General features: G+C 29.6%; 2 protein-coding genes across 6 annotated transcripts in view; one reads left to right on the forward strand and one right to left on the reverse strand.

Moving 5' to 3' along the window:
* The window catches only part of LOC129968928 (ammonium transporter Rh type A-like), a 207932-nt gene that overhangs the window by 88125 nt on the left and 99420 nt on the right, over positions 1-20387 (reverse strand). The window lies entirely within an intron of this gene.
* The window catches only part of LOC129968927 (ammonium transporter Rh type A-like), a 198703-nt gene that overhangs the window by 74419 nt on the left and 103897 nt on the right, over positions 1-20387 (forward strand). Inside the window, exon 2 of one of the 4 annotated variants that reach the window (XM_056083278.1) lies at positions 8518-8572. The exons of the other annotated variants lie outside the window; for them this stretch is intronic. Coding sequence (XP_055939253.1) covers positions 8518-8572 — 55 coding nt within the window. The remainder of the gene's footprint in view (positions 1-8517; positions 8573-20387) is intronic. 4 annotated transcript variants of the gene reach the window in all.

The raw sequence follows: 20387 nt of genomic DNA on the forward strand, positions 1-20387 counted from the left end.
TTCGAAAACCACATTTTTGGAAAATATCCGTCTATCTGTCTATGACAAATATATTCAAAACCGTTTTGAGCTACATGGTTGAAATTTGGTATACAGTCTTTGCATCACATTTATAGATTTCTATAAAATTTTGAGTAAAATTTGTTCATAGGAAATTCGTCTGTCTTACGATTCAAATATAATTTAACAATATAATTACAGAATGAGGAGAGCTAGGCAAATAAGATTAGGTTCACAGATTTAACATCTTTATTGAAGACACTTGTCAAATTTTGAATCAAATCCAGCAAGGGATTGACCGTCCGTCGGTCTGTACTTTTAGAAACATGCAAACGGGAAGCCAAAGTCTTAATGACTTAAATATATCAAATTTGGTATGTGATTTTTTGAGTACAAGTGTAGTTTGTGTCAAATTTTTATTTCAATCGGTCGGGAAAAACGCGTCTAAAATATAAATTCGATTTTTGAATACTATTAATCATATGCCAGAGATTAGTCGCCAAATAATTCGCGAAGGATGACACGATAGACTCAGGAAAAATACTAAATTCGCGTCAAAAGTTAATATTTCGTAACTGTTGTACACCAATGCTATGCAAGGTGTTCTCTGGAATAAAATCTTTATTAGAGGGTATACGAGAAAGTTTTTGGAAGACCACTTCAGGTGGTTTAGTAATATAGTTGTGTATAAATATCGATTAAAATGTACAGTCGGAAGTTTAATTAAAGTTACATTTTTATTCAGAAGTTTTCAATGAAACTAATTAAGGGAAAAATAACTCTGCAAATTCTGTTTGTGTCATGTTACTACATTCAACAATGTTCAAAAAGAATTCCTATTTTCTTTGTGGTACTCTCAAAGCGTTTCGAGGATCTTCCTCAATTAATTTCTGCTTGCTTCATTTCTTCCGAGCAAATTTTGCCGATTAAAGAATCCGTCCACTCTTAAGAATATTTCGCGTTACTAGTGGTGTCTTTACAAACAGAAAAGTTCCAGGCTGTTTGCTAAGGTTTAATGTACCTTGAAATGAGTATTTAAGTGTGAAATTATTATCGAAGCGTATCTACAGTTATTACAGAAGCATTTCCAATCGCTTTCTTCAAATATTGGTTTTCTCGAAAGCAGAGTTTTTTTTTAAAATTCATTTTAAAGATATCGTCGGTTTTTAATTGAAAAACGACACAGTTGTCATTGTTTCCGAACAATTTGAAATTCTGTGCAGCGAACTTTCATTTGGAAGTATAATAGTTTGATTTTATTTCAAGTTTTTTTATATAATCTTAAAATGGATTATTAAAAATCGACGAAAAGTGAAGAGCAATTATATTAATATTTAAAAAGATATTTTACATAATTTTATCTCATTAACATTTAGGGAATTTTCGGTGTTTTTATGAAGTGACGTCACTTTTAGATGACGTTATTATTTTATCGTTTGGTTACTTGTTTGTAATTAATTAATCTCGAGCTATACAGAATTGCGAGAATATCGTTTAATGTTTTTGATTTTTTAAAAATTTAATTATCGCACTTTGGCAATATGTAACTTATGTGTATTTTTTACGACTTTTTGTATACTTTATAACTGCTCTTTTAAGAATTATAAGTGTTTTTCAAATTATCTGTAAATGTGTTAGAATATAATTGTAAAATCAAGCCACATTGTATTATCTAAATTTTACCACACATACAATAGTTTTCAGAATATTCCAATAATAAAGAAATTTTGAGTGAATTACTTTCTACTATTTAATTGTTACTTTCAACTACAGCAACCCAACACATACAGCGTCATGGGATTTGAGTGTTAAGCAGCGATAACCTTTAATTAATGCACATCAAATCATTAGTGGCTAAATAGTGGTCTAATTAGTGGCTAAACTTTTTATAATTTCGAAAATATTTAAATGCATGAGGCGAATTGAGGCCATCTAACTTATTGCGGTTCGGTATTATTGAATTTGGCATAGAAAGAAAGTCTTTTTTATGGGAGTTCTATTGTTTTTGTGTTTAAAAAAAGCAATCTTTTATTTATCTAATTAGTTATACTTCTGCGTTTTCTAGTTCATATATACATGGACTTATTAACATAGAGCTTTCATTACCGGATTTTGTTTAAAATCTCATACATATTAAAATTTGTTTGAGATAAGACCATACATTGGCTATGTCTGATGTCTTTCAATGAGCTACTGTCCTGTTCATTGTCCATCCACAATGTCCATTCTATGTCCAGTGTCTTTCAATGAGTAATCTTGATCGTATATACATGGGCAAGCAAACAGATAGTCAGACTGATCAATATATTTCTAAAAATAATTTTTCTTTTGAAGCCGGGAAATTTGTAATCTTAAAGAACATCGAAATCATGAAATCACATAATATTTGAGTTAGAAAAAAATGTTAAATGTCTGTTTCATGTTGGAAACTTAAAGTCTTCATTTGCTATTAAAAGTTTCTACAGCTCTTTCCCTTAATTCTTACTTTCAAAGGGCGTAGCGCTTATGATAACCCAATTTATGCATTTATGTCCAGCCTTTAATAGTTTTATGTGTTTTTCCCTCAAACTTCTTTTTTAAGGGAAAATATTTTTTTTTTCCGTTGATAAAATATATTAAAAACTTTCTACTGAGAGTTAAAATAAAAGAGTAGTCTAGAAATTATCTTCTTCAGATAATTTTTCTTCATATTTTCTTTATACTGTTCATTTTGCGCATGCGTCAAGAAACATTTTATTAAAAAAGTGTGAGGAAAGATGAAAAGAGGAGGTGTTTACATTTAGCAATAGGATAAAAGCAGATTATTCGATAACAGATTCGGAATAACTGATAGTCTTTGTGCGTACCAACCTTTAGTGAAATAGAATCGTCGAAAAGTGCTAGTTTCGGAATTCGGAAACGAATAGTATACATATTTACAGCAGATGTCGCTTAATGTGTTCAGTTCGTGACTCGCAATGAAATTTTTACTTGTCACAGCTTTCAGTGGACTCATTTTAAAGTAAATTTTCATGCCTCATAAAAATTTCAATTTTGTCTTCTCAGCTCAAAGGTTTATTTAAAATTCATTTCTTATCGTAATTCAGTCGCAGGTGACAGTAGGTTTTGCTGTTCGAGAAATCTCTAGGCAGATCTGTTTACACGCTCTTTAGATAAAAGAATTTGAACCGCATCGCATGGAAAATACCTCTCAAATGTTTCCTTACAGAGATTCGAATATCAATTCATTATCTCTGTTTGAAAATGAAAGTTCAGTTAATTATCTACAAAACTGACAATGTTAAAAGATTTTTAATTACGATCACATTCAATGGGTATAAAGCAATTCAAAAATCTAGAGCAACATCAAGAATCAATTATTCGCAAATGAATGATGAAATAATAGATGTGATTTGTACAAGAAGCATGAAAATGGAACTATAGATCCTAAACCTGAAACTCAAATTAATTTATAGCACAGTTTACAGCATTAACCTCCAGATGGATTTGAATTTATTGAAGCAATTTATATAGTTACGTAGGAAAAACTAGAATTGTTTTTATTATAAGCTTATGTTGGTATAATAAAAAATATTCTGTAGTTGGTATTTCAACTGGGGGCAGAAATAATGCTTGCACACAGCAGTAAGAATTTTTTTCTGCTGCTCGTATTGTCATACCATCATTGAAGTGTCTCCAACCCTTTATTTGGTATATTTTCCTTGAAGCAACGTGTTTTCATTGGCTCTCAAGAGGGATCTACAATTTCACATGTTTTACATGGATATTATATGCCTGCCTTCGTACACAGACAACAGAGTAATAATTAAAAAGAACAAATGCACTTAGATTTCTAAAAATTAAATAATTGATTAAAAAATTGAAGAATATGTGAACATATTATATCTTACTTACTTAGTATTTGTACCCAATACATTTTTATTACCTTCTTTCATCATTTTCAAATTAAAGGATTAAAACTGTGAATGATGTGATTCATAAGTGGAGAGGACAGTAAATATTTTCAAGAATTTATTTTAGTTGTTACGAAACGCACGATTTTACCAACTGCAGAATTATGGTGCGAATAAAATTGCATATTATTTCGTAATCATAAGAAAAATCTACTTTCTTTTCAGTCTCTACAGTGCAAATAGTATTTTTTTTTATCTGCATTTAATTTCGATTTATGGATTTTCAAAATTGTATCGAACTTCTGAAACATTCTTTACTAGACAATATTATCTAAAACTAAAGAATGACTCATTTTTCTGGCAAAGTTGCAATAGGTACAAATTGCTGAACTGCAATTCCCATGTGTCTTTACAACGATATTGCAAAATACTGATGTGGTATTCAGACTCTATGAAACCTAACGTTTTAAATGTAGTGTATTGCACGGGATTCTTTATTTCTGGTCATTGTACTTGAAACAGGAAATGATTCAATATAATAGATTATGATGTCCTTGTTTTACGATATGTTTTAGAATATGATGAAATCGAATCAAATTTTATGTAGTTTCGATGTCAATAAACTTTAAGAGAGAAATAATGAAATATTTTTTCGGTTTGAAGAGAGTTTCATGATATTTGCGATAAAAAAAGTAATCCTGATGTGGCGATTTGTAATCAGAAATGCAATAGGTTTCAAATTTCAAACTTTGTAAAAGATCGAAACATAAGTTCAATATCAATTTTGAAGACAGTATTTGGAATTATAAGAACTGTCTATAAAGTTAAGAAATATAGAATTAAGGGCCTTTCTCAAAAGCTATATAGCCGATATCAAATAACTGAAGAATTTCTACAGATTTACAGATATAGGGCGAGATTAATGGACTTAGAAGCTTTGGAACAGAAAATAAGAAACTGAAGAAATTCTATATAGCTACATGAATTTGAAAGATTTAAGGACTTAATAAGTATGCACCCTAAAGTAAAAAAAAAGATTAAAGAAGATTTAGATGTTTAGATGAACGAATGATAAGTGATTTTTAAATATTTGAATTCTCTAAAACTAGATTACTGAAAGCAACGAACTAAAGAAGCTCTCTCTATATAAAGGAATAGGTGAGATTTAAGGAAGCAACTTTACAGCAACATAAAGGAATTCTACATAATTAGACAAACTGGCGAGTTTTAAGAACTGCCGAAGAAACTTCTTGAAAGATATGTAAACATTTACAAAAAAAAATATTGGTAAGTTTCTCCTTGAAAAATTGTCTTTGTAATACTTTTACCAGTAGATAGAACTTAACAGTTACAATATAAATATTAGATTTTTGTTGATGGAAAAGAGCCAATAGATGCAGTGATGTAAACGAATATTTAAAAGAACTGAATAAAACAGCAATAGATAATGTTTTAAGAGAATACTTCAAATTTGCAGAGCATGGACTTCTTAAAAACAACATTTTGGCATCTGAAGCACGTATATTAACATGTCAAAATAATACTCATAGTAGAAAAATGTATTGTAATAGAACAATATGAAAACGAGTTAGATTATTGATATTTCTGGTAAAATTAAACATTTCAATACAGTATTCAGCAGTTTGGCAATAATTTTGGTCGAATCAATTATTTTATAAGGAAACGAAACATTTTCATCCCTTTTTCACACACAAAAAATTAATTTAAAATCATTAGAAATATCAAGATGTTTTATTATTAATTACAATTGCTTATATGTAATAGATGAAACAGTAAGCATGTATCATTTTATTGAAACTTTTAGAATTTGTCACTGTTAATGGAAAGCACTTTCCATCATCATCAGACAAACTACAATGACCAGTTGGCAAAGATTTACTTTAAATGAATTTGAATTTCAAACAGTATAACATGTAATGGCTTTTCAATTAATTTATACAACACTTGACATTATTAAAATGTTATTTACCTTCAGATTAATTCCATATAGCAAGTTATAGAATTGTTAAAGCATTCAACATAGAAATTTATTAATGCAGAATAATAACTCGATGTTAATATAATTCAATCGCTTTGTGGGTCATATGTCTACAATTAACTCATTATTTCATTTACTCATTACTACATTTAACTCATTCAAAATAGCATTTATCTTAAATGATTTTGAATCTTAAATGATTTTCGCATATTAGAATGTTTAATGTATAATTATCTTAGTAGTTCTTGAAATACTAGTATGAAAGACAGAATAGATATGAATACATATTTTATAGTCAAAGAAAAGCAATTTTTATATTCATTAACATATATCAGGTGTATTTACAAATTATATATTAATATTTACATTACAATAACTTTATTACAAATTTTAAAGTATGAAACAAAAGTTATTATATTATTTAACATTCTCTATGCGATATTAAGACGAGGTTAAGCGTATTTTGCAAAACAAATCCGGTTGGAATTTTTTTTTTAACCTGCAGAAGATAATTTTTTAAAAATCATTTTACCATTCTAGTGGATTTAGAACAAAACAAATTTTTATCCATTATATTCTGAATTTAGGGGTTTTATCTGTTTTTTGAATCATTTATAATCTCAAATAATTGATAGAGTTTTTCCGATTCGCCGCCTAGTTAAAAAAAATAGTGAAAGTGATTATTTTCAGCTGTTAGACGAGTCATTCAGTGTCGGGGTTTATAAGACAAAGCGATAAAGTTTTAATTTTTTAAATCGGGAGCAATGATTGTTTCCGTCATTTTTTTTCTTGAATAAGCGATTCATAGTTTTTTGCTTTGATCAATTCCAAAACTGGATCATCAAATAAGTAAAACAGGAAAGGCACCCCACAAACTCCTAGGTACCTTAGGTTGCGAGATGTTTTTTGAGATGATTTCAGGATAATTTAGGTTAGTTCCGTCTTTTGATTTACCTAAGACCATGTTATTTAAATTTCAGAACAATATTCCTATAATTTTTTTTCTTCGTGTTTTAAAATGCGCTTATAGATAAATGTGAACCCAATTGTGTCAGTAATTGGCTGGTTAACTCAAATATATATATAATGATATTTTAAAATCTTAATTTAATCCAAATTAATTTCCAAAGCTTTATCTTAGTTTAGCCCATAGTAGTTTCATTCTCTTATTTCCTGATCCAATTCCTTAACTTTACTTAATTAATTCTTTACTTAATTAATTCAAGAGAAGTTTTCTAAAATTGCTGAATCGGCTAAACGCCGGCACTTTCACTCGCTCTGCGTGAAGGGACAAAATACCGCTAACTTTACAAATTCTTCTAAAAGATCCCAGTGTTTCCCTTGCTTTTTGGTTGACATGCCATGGAAATCCCCATTAAAACATCACAGTATATAAGACAGGGATAATTTGTTTCTCCCTCTTTCTACGCCACTTCTTGACTAATCTGTTGCTGTGAGCGGACGTGCCTTGTCCGCGCCTTCTTGTAAATAAATTATACCTTCCCGGGAGAGAAAATAAAGCGAACTTTAAAACTTCAATGAGTTTGTCTGCCTTCGAACCAGCATTCTGTTTTAAACAAAATGATGCTTACATATATAACATTTATTTAAAATAAAATTAAGATTATTTGACTTTCATATGGTGGATATGCCAGATATGTTGAAAAAGACCGGCAAAGAAATGTTTTGTTGGATAAGCTTAGAATAGAAACTACTTATATAAAAATTCAATTAAAATCAATAAAGAAATATTTGGATTTAGAAATTAGCCGATTAAAAGAATTTCCCAAATTCTTATTTTTTTAAAGTCCCTCAAAAGATTTATTCCGAAATTCAACGCATTTTCAGTTTGCAAAAAGATTATTGGATTATGAAACCGCAGACAACATACGCTAATTCGTCAAAAAAAAAAAAAAAAAAAAAAAAAAAAAAAAAAAACTTAACGATGTTATTTGGCGATTGTAACACATGTAAAATGCTTCCATTTCATTCAACAATGCATTCATTGCTTTAAATGCACGTGTACCACTCTTACATGTTGTCTAAACTTCCAGTTAATTCCTGCAATTCAATATTTCCCCATTTCAAATGATTGACTTTTTCTATTTGATATTAATTCACCGAACATGCTTTTTTACTGCTGAAATAGGATATTTTTTATAGCAGAAATAAAATTTTTATAATCTGTACAGTTTGAAAAGTCATTGACCTGCAGGAGGATCTAAACTGGCATTTTAAAACAAGTACCTAGTTTATATAATTACTTTGGCTAAATACTTGTTTATAAGCATAATCAAAAGTGGATTTTTCACCGATTGATATGGGATGGATCGTTCGTCATATCAAACAATCTGTCATTTGGATCTACCTCATTATATGAAGTCATACCTCAGGATTCAAGTACAATCCTGTACATTTGTTGACATCATCCATTCGCCATTCGTTGATCATCACTATCATTGTAAATAAAATATACTTTCAGGCGTTGTATAAAGTTATTACTGCTGACTTATAATTACTTTAAGAGATAGAATTCAATGTTTTCAGCAAGGTATTACTTTTATAACATCGTGTTGATTTCTGCGTTCATTTCTTTATATGTTCGTTATTTTTACTCCATGACAGAGCCCGGAGCAGATCTGATCTCTTGCCTCTTTTGGATAGAAGAATATTTCCTGAGGTAAAGAATTTTCGCAAACTTTACGTTAAGAATAATTCATATTTATTTGATGCCAGTACGTTGACTCTTGATCCGAATACTCCGATGCTGATAAACGATCATAAAATATCTTTTTGAAAAAATTTCTTTTCATTTTTTATGTCTCTTACAATTTTTCTTGCTTTTCTCGCTTAAAATTATAAATAAGAAATTAGTCGGTAAACTAGGAAGGCTGTGAATTGAAGATTGGATATCTTTGATCTGGTTGAATCAATTAAGAAAATGATCTCCGGGTGACTCTCTGGCTCTTGTTCGCAGCCGACAAGATCAAACCACCCTCACTCGCTTCCTCAGTGGTCATCTTAGATCATTAAAATATTCTGGTGGCCCCAGGTGCTTTGATGTTTGCAGCATTTCCTCTAAGGTGCAGGCTTCACCTGAACACATCCGTACCTGCCTGGGGCTTAGCAGACGGGATATGACAAACAGTCCACTGATGATTTTGGACTTTTTTAGGGTGCACAATATGATGGACCTGATCTAGCCCTGTTGATCTTGGGGATAGGCAACCACAGAAAATGATATATTTTGAAGATACATTTTGCTCCAGATTCTCACTAATTATGAGAATTATTGGGATATACCTATCTTAATTAATGCAAAAGATAATATAAAATTATTATTCTAAACCAATTTATAGACTTTATTTCCTTGCATATGTCTCTAATTTTGTTGCAATTGATGAAAAATTAATTTCAGCATTGGAATTTAGATAATCCCCCCCCCCTCCGTCCTCTCTCTTCCCTATACTGGTACATTCTTCCCCGGGATCACGAGCATGTTGCTGAGTGTAATAGCCAAATTTTAAAATGTCAGTTTTCTTATTCGTCAATTCTTTTTATTTTTAAATATGCGATAAATGTGCTGCTTCATGAACCATACCCAAGATTTTATTAGATAAATAACGTTTTTTATGCATATTTTTTGTAATTCATTCCTTTTTATTAGTAGTAGATTCCTTAAATGCATCTATCTCCAATAGTCTTCACTAATTTGAAAGCTCTTATCAGAGCTGCAGATATTTTGTCCTTTGAATGCGCAATATAATAAAACTTTGGCAAAATGTATAATCAATTTCGATTTTTTTTCTTATCTGCGCATATTTAACGTTAATAAATCAACTGAATCGACAGAACTGAATACCAATAGGAACTGAGTTAATGTTTTTGATCCAGTCATTTACAAACTAGATTATCGATATTTTTTACACACTTTCATTTAATTTGATTTCTTCCATGTATGTGAAGACGAAATTTTGTAACAGATTTTCGACTCGCTCCCTAATGTGCTAGAGATTTGAATTTTTGTATACATTTGTATAATTTCGTGATTAATACATGCTTTGATATTTTAAAATTTAATAATTAGTTGAATAATTGAATTATTTTTGATTTTTCGTACGTGGCGCCATCTGGCGCCAATTTGAGAAAAAGTATCAAAATAGAAAAATATTTATAACAATAAAGTAGAAATTAAAGACTAAAACATCAAAAAGAATAAAGAATAAAATAAATTAAAAAAACATATTTTTTATAAAACGTTTTTAACGAATTCTTTTCATATCGCTCTTATACCATTTAGTCGGAATGTTTTAATATTAATTTATTGTTGTATAATGTTTAATATAAGTAAATTGAAATGAAATTTTAAAAAAATCTGTTATTCTAAACAAATACTTATCTGATTAACTACAAATAAAATATATTTTATAAAAGTTGTCCATAGTCAGAATATACAATTATTGAAAATTCTAATTTACATTCCAGTTGCTTATCCTGCAAATTCCGCGGGTTGGAAATCAGTCCATTTTCTGTTGTATCCCACGTTTTTCTCAATTTAGAGTGTTTATTTTTATGATGACAGATTTTTGCTATACTATATTATTAACATGTAACCTATAGTATCAACTCACTTTCTTTGAAAAATATTTGAACTTATTTGCAAACATCTCATCTAAATAGTGATTTTAAAGAATTACGCAACCAGAGGATTAACAGAAATAGCGTTTTGGAACTAGCAATGAACAAATTACTCAGTTTGGGCATGCAAAAATTACATTTGAATTAACATTTTTTAATTATGATAAGATTTAATTGAAACATTCTCTGTGTTAATATTTATAATCTGTTTGTATTGCAAAAGCTAATTTATGTTGGGTTTTTTTAATTACTTCTTTCTAAACACAAGTTTCCAATGCTATATTTATACATCGCACAAGTTATCAAGATTCCAAGCCTCGCATAATAGTAGATAGTAAAAATAAAATTTGTTATCTAATTAAACAACCTGGAGGGAATCGATATGGTAACATTTAGTGGCAAGCTTCATTTTCTGGGCTTAATGGAAAATCTTGGATATAAGCAGGGAAAATAATATACAAAGTGCACTGAAAAAAAATCAACAACGAATATATTAGTGATTAATGCAGATATTTAAAATCATTTTTGGCCATGATAATATCATGCCTTCGTACTTGGGAAATTGTAAAAGTTTTAAAAATTTCACCATTTGTGCCACATATTTTTTATTTTGAACAATATTTTGGCAGCAGGGTCAATAAATTTTCGGAATTGGGCATCACCGAAATAAAAGGTTTTTCTAAAAGGACAGAAAATAATATGACGATCTGGTCCTCTACAGATGCAACGATTATGAAAACGTAAACTAGAATGCAGAGATAAATCTTTAAAGGCCTATAACTTGTGATAACGCTTATAACCCTTTCAGCATTGCCTTAAAGTTTAATAATAAAATTAACTTTTTTTTCTGCCATTGTTATAGGGTTCAAATTTCTGTGTCACATGGCTGAAACATTAATCATTATTAATACTGAAAAAAAGGATTCGACAATCATAGACACACAGCATAATTCAAATATCACAATGAAATATAATTAAAAAGGTTCCAATTCTGTTCACAAAAAGTTTGCAAATGAGCAGTTTGTACATTTAGTCATGAATTGACGATAATATATATTACAGTCCCCAATACAAGCAGTTATGCAACTGCTAAATAATACACAAATTTTATATGCTCTTTTATTGAAATAGGAAATAAAATAGCGGTTTACGGAATATTTGAAATCTTCTTATTGTAGATATAACGGCAAATAAAAATATAAAAAAAATGATATTTTTCTTTGAAAGAAACAAAAAGATTTTATCGAAATGTGCTTTACTCAAAAATAAATAATGGTTAACTTAGATTATTTACAAAATATTTGATAACTATTTATAAGTTAGGTAATAAAAATATATATTAACAGATAAGTTATATTTACGTGAAATTTCTGTTCGTAACTTAACTTCGAAATGAAAATTTGACCAAGAATCAAAAAATACATACATTTGATACTATTCTTCAATTAATTTCATTCCTGATTAACATTTGCCTACCAAAATTTAAAACTTAATATTAACTTGCTTTTACCTAACTTTGCATGTTTTATAATTGTATACTTCGGATTTTGTTACCGAATTTTTCCCTCATTATGTATTAAAAGTTCTGAAATTTTGTATACTTAACGGAACCCAATTGACAATAGAACATTTTAATAATTTTAGAGCTCTTAAGTATTAATTAATACATTAATTGAGCTAAAAATATTGTTTTCAGATGTGTGCTGCAATCTGGAATTCATTTGGGAAAATATTCAATTTTAGATTCTATTATATTTAAAATAATGAATTATGAAATATATTAGGGACTAAAAGGAAGAAAATAAGAAACTTTTTAAATCCGCTTTTAGTTTTGTACTGTAGAGGGACGAGACTCTTTTAAATTTTATTATGAGGTAAATGAAAATAATAGACGAGTTTCAGAAACAGTTATTTAATTATTTTTTAACTTACACATTTCATATAACAAAACAAAAGCGAACACGGAAATACACGACACTCACTTCGAATACAATATAATAATAACCCCCAAGAAGGATCATGGGAAATATAACTTGATGTTAATAAGGTAACGCCATCTGTTGTATCAAAAGAGAAGGTAATGGAGTTATGTAACCTCTACAGTAATAAAAAGTAGAAATGATAAAATTTATCGAACTTTCACGCATGGTATGTTTTGTAACGTCCAATTATTTATGAAATATAATAAGACCAAAGACCTTCAAAAGTATATATAACTCTCAAAGTATAAGTATAAATAGGTCTAAAATAACACTGCACCGTTATAACATGTTACGTTTTAGTTTAATGAGGCGTCAGCAAATATTTAACGCAATCTTGCAATAGAAACCACTATGATCCAACAATAGAATCTTTTTTAGTTAGACGGCCTTGAGCATTAAGGCATGGTTCTGAGATTGCTCAGAAATTGAATCAGAGCCTGAAACTTGTGGATTTATTTTCCGGTTTAGCTTTTAACGAGCATCAATCAAAAACACTTACGTCGTCGACATCAAAACGTTGAGAGATAAGCACTAGGGTGGAGCAGAAATGGCCTTACAAATTTTTTTTTTTCGATTTTAGTTTGGTAATAGTGGGGAAAAGTTGTCTTTTAGGTTCATAAAGAATAATTGAAAATTCGGTTGCAATATTGCAACATCTTGAGGTGCCGCAAAGAGCTTGAAATTTGAAAAAAATTGAAAAGACAGACAAATTTTAAAATGGGCCTTTAAATTTATTTTAGTTTGGTAATAGAGAGGAAAAGGTGCCTTTTAGGTTCAAAAAATATTTTTTTAATTGGTTTTAATACTATAACATTTTGAGGTGACGCAAAGAACTTAAAGTTTGTAAAAAATTGAAAAATTATAAACTTTGATAAAAAGAATTTTATGAATTTTTCGTGGATATGATGTTAGAAAAGATAGTTTTAAATACATATATAAGCACTACAACTCGAAAAATTCTTAATTATAAAATATAGTTATAAAAAAATATATTGAATGTTAAATTTTGTTTCTTACTTTAGTATCCTTCATGATTACACATGCTGCAGTTCAAAATCTTTTCTTCTACTTCATTGTCACATTAAACCGTTTTTTTTATATAAAATTTTGGCATATTCACACGTGAATCAATTTTTGCTCTTATGTATCCTTCTCTTGCGACTGAATCACAGACATTTTGGGCCGATTCGGTCACCAGTTTTGCAGCTCTTTCCACGGCTTGCGTGTAACAAGGAAACCGGAGAAAGTCGATAACCGAGTCCACTATATTATTTGGTTCAACTTCAGGTGCCTTTAGTATAAAGTCTTTGAGAGAGCCACTGGAAACATGTTTTACAAGGGATGGGGGTTCAGTTACGTCATATTCAGACCATGAGATCATGTCCATGTAATCATTTGCATCGAAGTTTATCTTTAGAACTTTGAACTTCCTAACTATGTCTCTACTTTCTGTTCTTGCTTTTAAAACACGTTGTAAACCAAGTTCTCTTTGAATTTTACGTTCATCACTTAGCACGGATAAAAGTATATTTTCTTGAGTAGCAAAGTACCCATTTCTTTGAATAATGGGATCTATAACGGTTCTTGAGATCGTCAGACAGATGTAGTGAATATCAGATAGGATTAAACAGATGTTTGGAACCATACGTACATGATCGTTTTGACTTAATATTAAACCACACAGGTACATACACTTTCACAACGTACTCAGCCAGAATCTTAGGATTTTCAGTTATCACATACAATCGAAGTAAGCGACTGGCTAATGTCAACCACCTGGAGAGAGCAAGTTTTCCAGGATTTCTTAAAGATAAATCTAGTCAGCAATTTCCACTTGATACAGTGATTGGATACACATATCCAATAAATATTTTTGATCAGTACTTAAATCACTTTTGTCTTCCACAAGAGGAAGGTTATTTTCAATTGTCAAGAAGATAACCACAGGAAGACTAACACAGTTCTCTGGCTGCTGACCTATTTCGCCTTTAAACTCATTGAGTCCTTTCGTTATATCATCTAAATGACAAAAAAGATGTCGCAATGGTAGCTCATTATAATGGAAGAAATAAATTAACCATTTTAAAGGTCTTCCTATTTCCTTTTCCATCAATGAAATCACACCATTAATATACCCAGTGTTTACAACGGTTCCATCACACCCAACAGCAGTAAAGTTCAAAAGTTGTTTGTTGTGTTCTTTATCTTTAAGAAATTTCAGTATACTGTATGCTATGTCTTTTCAGGTACCAGATTTAGGTGTTACATGGCCTAAAAACTTTGAGTTTTGGTTCCTCTATTAGTGAAACGTGCACTTCTGAAATAACTTTTTTTATACAACTTACTACCTCTCTTTTCTTGAACAATTGTTATGTCTTTTCTCCCATCAAAAAACAATCCTCTATTTTCGGTTATCTGAGTATAACGATTGTCTTTAATGAGAACTCTTCGATTTGTTGATCTTGCACTTCTAATTTTCATCCTGTTTATTACATAGGTTTTGTCTTCTTCTGTGATTATACCCAAGTGCTGTAAAGCAGCACTAGCTATAGCTGCAGCAGCTATATCTGATATTCCTATACGGTCAACAATGGAAGCTACAGATGGCAATTTAATACGTATTTGAGTGCTTTTCTCTTCGTTCAGTTTCGAAGGGTCTGGTAGTTTTATCTCTTCTCGTCTATTTGATGGATCTGGTTGGTCTGTCTCTTCTTGTGTGTGCTCTCTTAAAGAACACTGTTGTTCTTCAGCTATGTCAATAACCATTTCTGGCACACTAGTATTTTTTGCCCGTTCTGGATTAAACTTAACTATTCTCTGTAGTTGGTTACTTTTTCTTCCTTCTCTCGTCCGCAAAGCGCTTGTGGTAGCTACATCAATGTTACCTATAACCATTTTCCTGTTAGAGCGTTGATCGTTTAGAAACTCTTATTCTATAACTGGTATTTTGTTTTCTTTTATGCAAGTGCAAGTATTAAAATTTACACATTTACAAGCAGCAATATCAAAAAAACGTTTAGCTTCTTCTCTAAATTTTCTGAGGTTCGAAACAAACTTATTTGAACCTTTACTGCGTTTAGACTTTAATAAATTCCTGTATTTAGCACTAATATAACAATAGCACTTCATAACAGATTCGTAAGCAGGCAGTTCAAGCAAATCACTAAATTACTCAAAAATAGGGCATTCTGACATTTGTCTTGTCTTCACTAACTTAACTTGAGCCATTTTTACTAACTACAAAGTACACGAGCGCATAAATTCACAAATCAATTACGTTAATCATTACGCAACAGACGGAATGGAGACTCAAACTCAACTGCACCAGCTCTGATCTCATCACCAAACGCAGACACAACTCCGCCTCCCCTCAATAACATCTACTTCAGTGCTGACTCAGCTTCCTGGATGCTATATCAATGTAAGAGTAAAATTGTTTTTATTTTTCTATTCATATTATAACGCCTATTTAAAGCTTTCTATTTTCTAATCGGGGCTCCAAAAATCTTTAAAAAGTTGCGTTTTTATGAAAATTTAACGTCTTTGTGGCAGCACAAGACATACTCTAATATTTTCATAATTTTGATTTATCTTATCTATATCAAAAGACACCTTTTCCATGCTATTACAAATTAAAAATCAAAAGTTGATTATTTCGTAAAAAAAAAAACTTTAAAATGTAGCAAAAATTTCAATTTTATGAAACTTTAACGCTCTTGCGGCACCTCAAGACGTACTCTAATATTGCTCATATTTATAATTTATTTTATCTTCACCAAAAGCCAACTTTTCCGCTTTATTCCAAATTAAAAATCAAAAGTTCGTTCGTTCCACCCTAATATGCTCTTTTGCATTGTTCAGTAGAGTTAATCTTACTGACGGATATTTTTCTTATCCGAGAAATCTAAATTCATCGTACCCATACAAAACCTGAAAGAATTTCCGGAATCTAGTTTCGCTTAAAAGTCTCAAAGGAAGGCAAGTTCCTCTGTCTGTATGCAAAGTATGCACTCTGATAATGGCCCATTATTGCTATCTAAACCATTTGATTTAGTCATTTAGTCCAATTAAAAAGATTATCTAAATTGTGAAAAAGAATTAAATTTATGTACAAAAGACAAACAGTAATGAAAATTTTTTTAAAATTCATGCGCTGAAAAATTTTATTGTTCTTTTGCTGCTCTTTTATTGCTACAAATGGGCATATTTATTGTTTCTGTTAATTGTGTGGTAAAAAACTCATTCACGTCATGTACGACCAAGTCATTTGAAGACTAAACCCTTTATCATGCTATGATGTTACAGACCAGCATTCCAATGCCTTTTTTTTATAGTTATTAATTTTTCAAGAAAAAAAATTCAGTTATTTTTTTGTTGCTTGTCTAACTATAAAAAATTTAAAAAATATTTTGCACTCATTTAATTGTTTTATATTGAATGACAAAAGAATACAAAAAAAACTGAGTTTTGATGTTGGATCAACAAATTTATCATTGGTTCCGGCATCAAAACAATTACTGATTAACAATTCCATTGTGTCCTATTTCATAGTTATTCTTAAAAAAAAAATCAGCTATTTCTTTGTTATTTGTAAAACTGTAAAAAATTTTGAAAAAAATTATTTTGCTTTCATTTATATTAAACGACAAACGATTGCAAAAATAAATCTTTGCAGTTTTAAGTTGTATCAACAAATTTATCGTTTGGTTCCAACATCAAAATAAATTTGCCAATATTTTATTTGTAAAATTTACTCTTGATCATACAATAGAGATAAAGAGTATACGCAATATATGTATATTTTATAGCATTCCAATGTCAATAAATATAAATGTAGTAACTAAAACGATGAAAAGCTTTGTTATAAAATACATTAAAAAATATTTTTAAAGTTTATTAACAGTAGAAGGAAAATTATACAGAAATAAAATTTATATCACAGATAAATTTATATTTCATTTATATTTTAAGTGGTGTAAAAATGACTTTTGTATAACTATACACTCTGGAAATATTGAGGAAAAATTTCTTTTAAATTTTAATTCGAATCTTATTCCAATTTTTTAAAATCCTTTATTAGGGGACATCTACTATCCAAGTAAAAAATATATTTACCAAATTTCGAATCTGTGAGCTTAATAAAGTTTCCTACTTTTTGTTTATATGTTTTCGAGTTTTTTTCCCTCTAAATAAGATTTATTCAACTCCCGAAGCATCTGAGTTTTCGAAAATTTCTTTTTCTACGACGTGATTTTGAAAGACATTCTTTGGACTTAGATAGGAGGCGCAAGTGTTCCACTGCCGTTAATTAATTGTTCAATTAATGTCAACATGCTATTCCTAGAGTCATTTACGAGATAAATTCTTCACAATTAGTGAGTGGACATTTACATTCGAGATTTATTGTTGCCGATAAATTTTCCGAAATAATAAATGGATAAATTTACACTTTGTATAGCCGGATATTTTCGAAAAGGCTAATGGGCGATTCTGTTAATTCTTTCACACGTACTTTAAAATCGTTTCTAAGCTTCTAATTCAACCATTAAGAATAAAAAATTTTACGCACTATATTTTTATAAATATTGCAAAGTGTTTGTAGAATAGATGAAAGCGTATACTTAGCATTAAATTCAATTATTTGATTGCTTGAAATTCATTTAAATGTTTTTAAAATCGCAGCGTATTTTAAAAGCGTTTTTTAGGTAATAATGAAAAAAAAATTATAAAAATTCATTCTTATTAACGAATAAAATGTGGAAGAAAATATTTTTACCACAAAACTGGAAGTCAAAAAGGAAAGAAGTTAAGCGCTTCAAGAAATGCTGTAATTAAAAAGAATTTCAATCATAATTGTAGAATATTTTAAATTTCTAATGGATGTTCAGCAATTTTTGTCTTGTGTTGTTCATTGTAACTTAATGTTTTTATAATATTCACTAAGCCATTTTTAAAATTTTGTGTTGATCTCTAAAATTTTGATCAAAATATATTTTCTATTTCCTAGTATATTAATCTAAATCAGTTTTAAAACTTATTGCATTTAATCCTTTTCTATTTTTTATAGCATTTGATATATTTTATAATTCATTATTAGTAATGTTGAGGAATTTTGGAATTTTTTTCGGAATTCGCTAATAGATGCTTATAAAATCAAATTTTAATTAAAATTAACCTATAATAAGTACTACAAATATTAAAAAGTAGTATATGAAAGTTGTAAAGATTAAGAATGGTAATTTTCATGATTTGGTAAAAATTATGAATAAAAAAAACTAAATTATTCTTAGAATTAAAAAAGGTATTGCTTTAAAACTATCTTTAATGGATATCGGCATTTTTGAATTTCATTGGAGATTTATTTCCTCTGATAAATATAAATAGCGCCAGCGTCCTGGCATAGGGGTAGCGCATCTTCAGCGTGATCTGGGCGCCCCGGATTCGAGTCCCGGTTTGGGCATGGTTGTTCTTCCTGTTCTATCTGTGAGATGCGTGAATGCGCCCTCCTGTAAAAAGGGGTTGTGCAAGCGAATGAGTGATGCGTGAGTAGTCAAGTTGTACTCTTGACCCAAGTTGGCTCTACGATTAAAAGAAGAGGCGCTCCCCCTTTAGGCTTAAATCGGCTGTCTTTGAACAGTGGGCTTGTCCGTGGCAAGTGCCATAAGAAACAATAACAAATATAAATAGCTGATCTTAATGATTAGTTCTAATCAATTTCACTCATGGAAATAACTTCATGTAGAAATCATCGAGTATATCCAAAACTTCTTGGTATATATTTATAAAATTCAAGTACTCTCTTCATTAATTCATTTTTCTTTGAAATTATATGTTAGTGAAAGGACCAATTAGGAGTTGTCAAGGAGAAATCAAGGTGCCAGTGTCCAGAAATTAATGGAAATTGATTGTCCATTACTTTCTGGGTTCAATCAATATTCAGCATTGATTGGATATTGATTGTCTATTATAGTAAATGACTGAAGAAGAATGGGTTTTTTTCTCCCCATATTATTTTGCAAGAAAAAGAAAATCCCATGAAACCAAACAGATTTTTCTCTACTGTATAGTTTTAATTCATTTGAAACTGGTAATGAAATATTTGTTTTATAAAAATATGTTAATTACCTATTAATACCATACAAATCATATTTAGGCCTGTTTAATTTAACATAATATATAATATATATTTCTCCGTAATGGCAATTTGAATTTTTGTTGATTTCACATTTCAATATGTCCCCTTTATGTAATTAGCATTCACGATTTGAGCTTAGTTGTTTCAAAGCTTTTATATTTATCAAACAAAATAAAACGTCTTTCGATGATTTAAAAACAGCTTTCAATTTTAAAGTTTACCTCGCAATTTTGACACGATATAGACCAATTTAAACTTGGTTAATAAGTGTATACGCTAAATCTTCAGATAACAACTAAACATGATTTCAAATATTCTGTTTTAATATTGCAATTTCAATGAATAAAACCAGATGGGGCTTTTTCCTTTTTCCGGATCATTGGAAGATATGATTTAAAGTTATTTGCTACTCCCTAAAGACTGATATTCATGTTTTGTTTCATTAGAAACTAGCTGCCTTCGGCGACGATCTAGTTCGCGAGAATATTTGTTGGGTTTACTTTCAATTAAATATCTTGTGCATATCTTAATATTCATAATTCTCATAAGAAAACAGTTTTTGGCACCAAGTTAAAACAGATATTAAAAGTGTATTATTCTAATAGCCTTATACTAGTTTGGTTCATTATATACACGAATCATTTTAACAGAGTAAAGACCCATGACAACGTTGTGCTGTCAGGGAGATAATTTATTTTCTTTCACAGTAGTGTAACTTCATTCTATTATTCCTTTTGTAA

Source organism: Argiope bruennichi, chromosome 5, assembly GCF_947563725.1.
Source record: "Argiope bruennichi chromosome 5, qqArgBrue1.1, whole genome shotgun sequence".
NCBI lineage: Eukaryota > Metazoa > Arthropoda > Arachnida > Araneae > Araneidae > Argiope > Argiope bruennichi.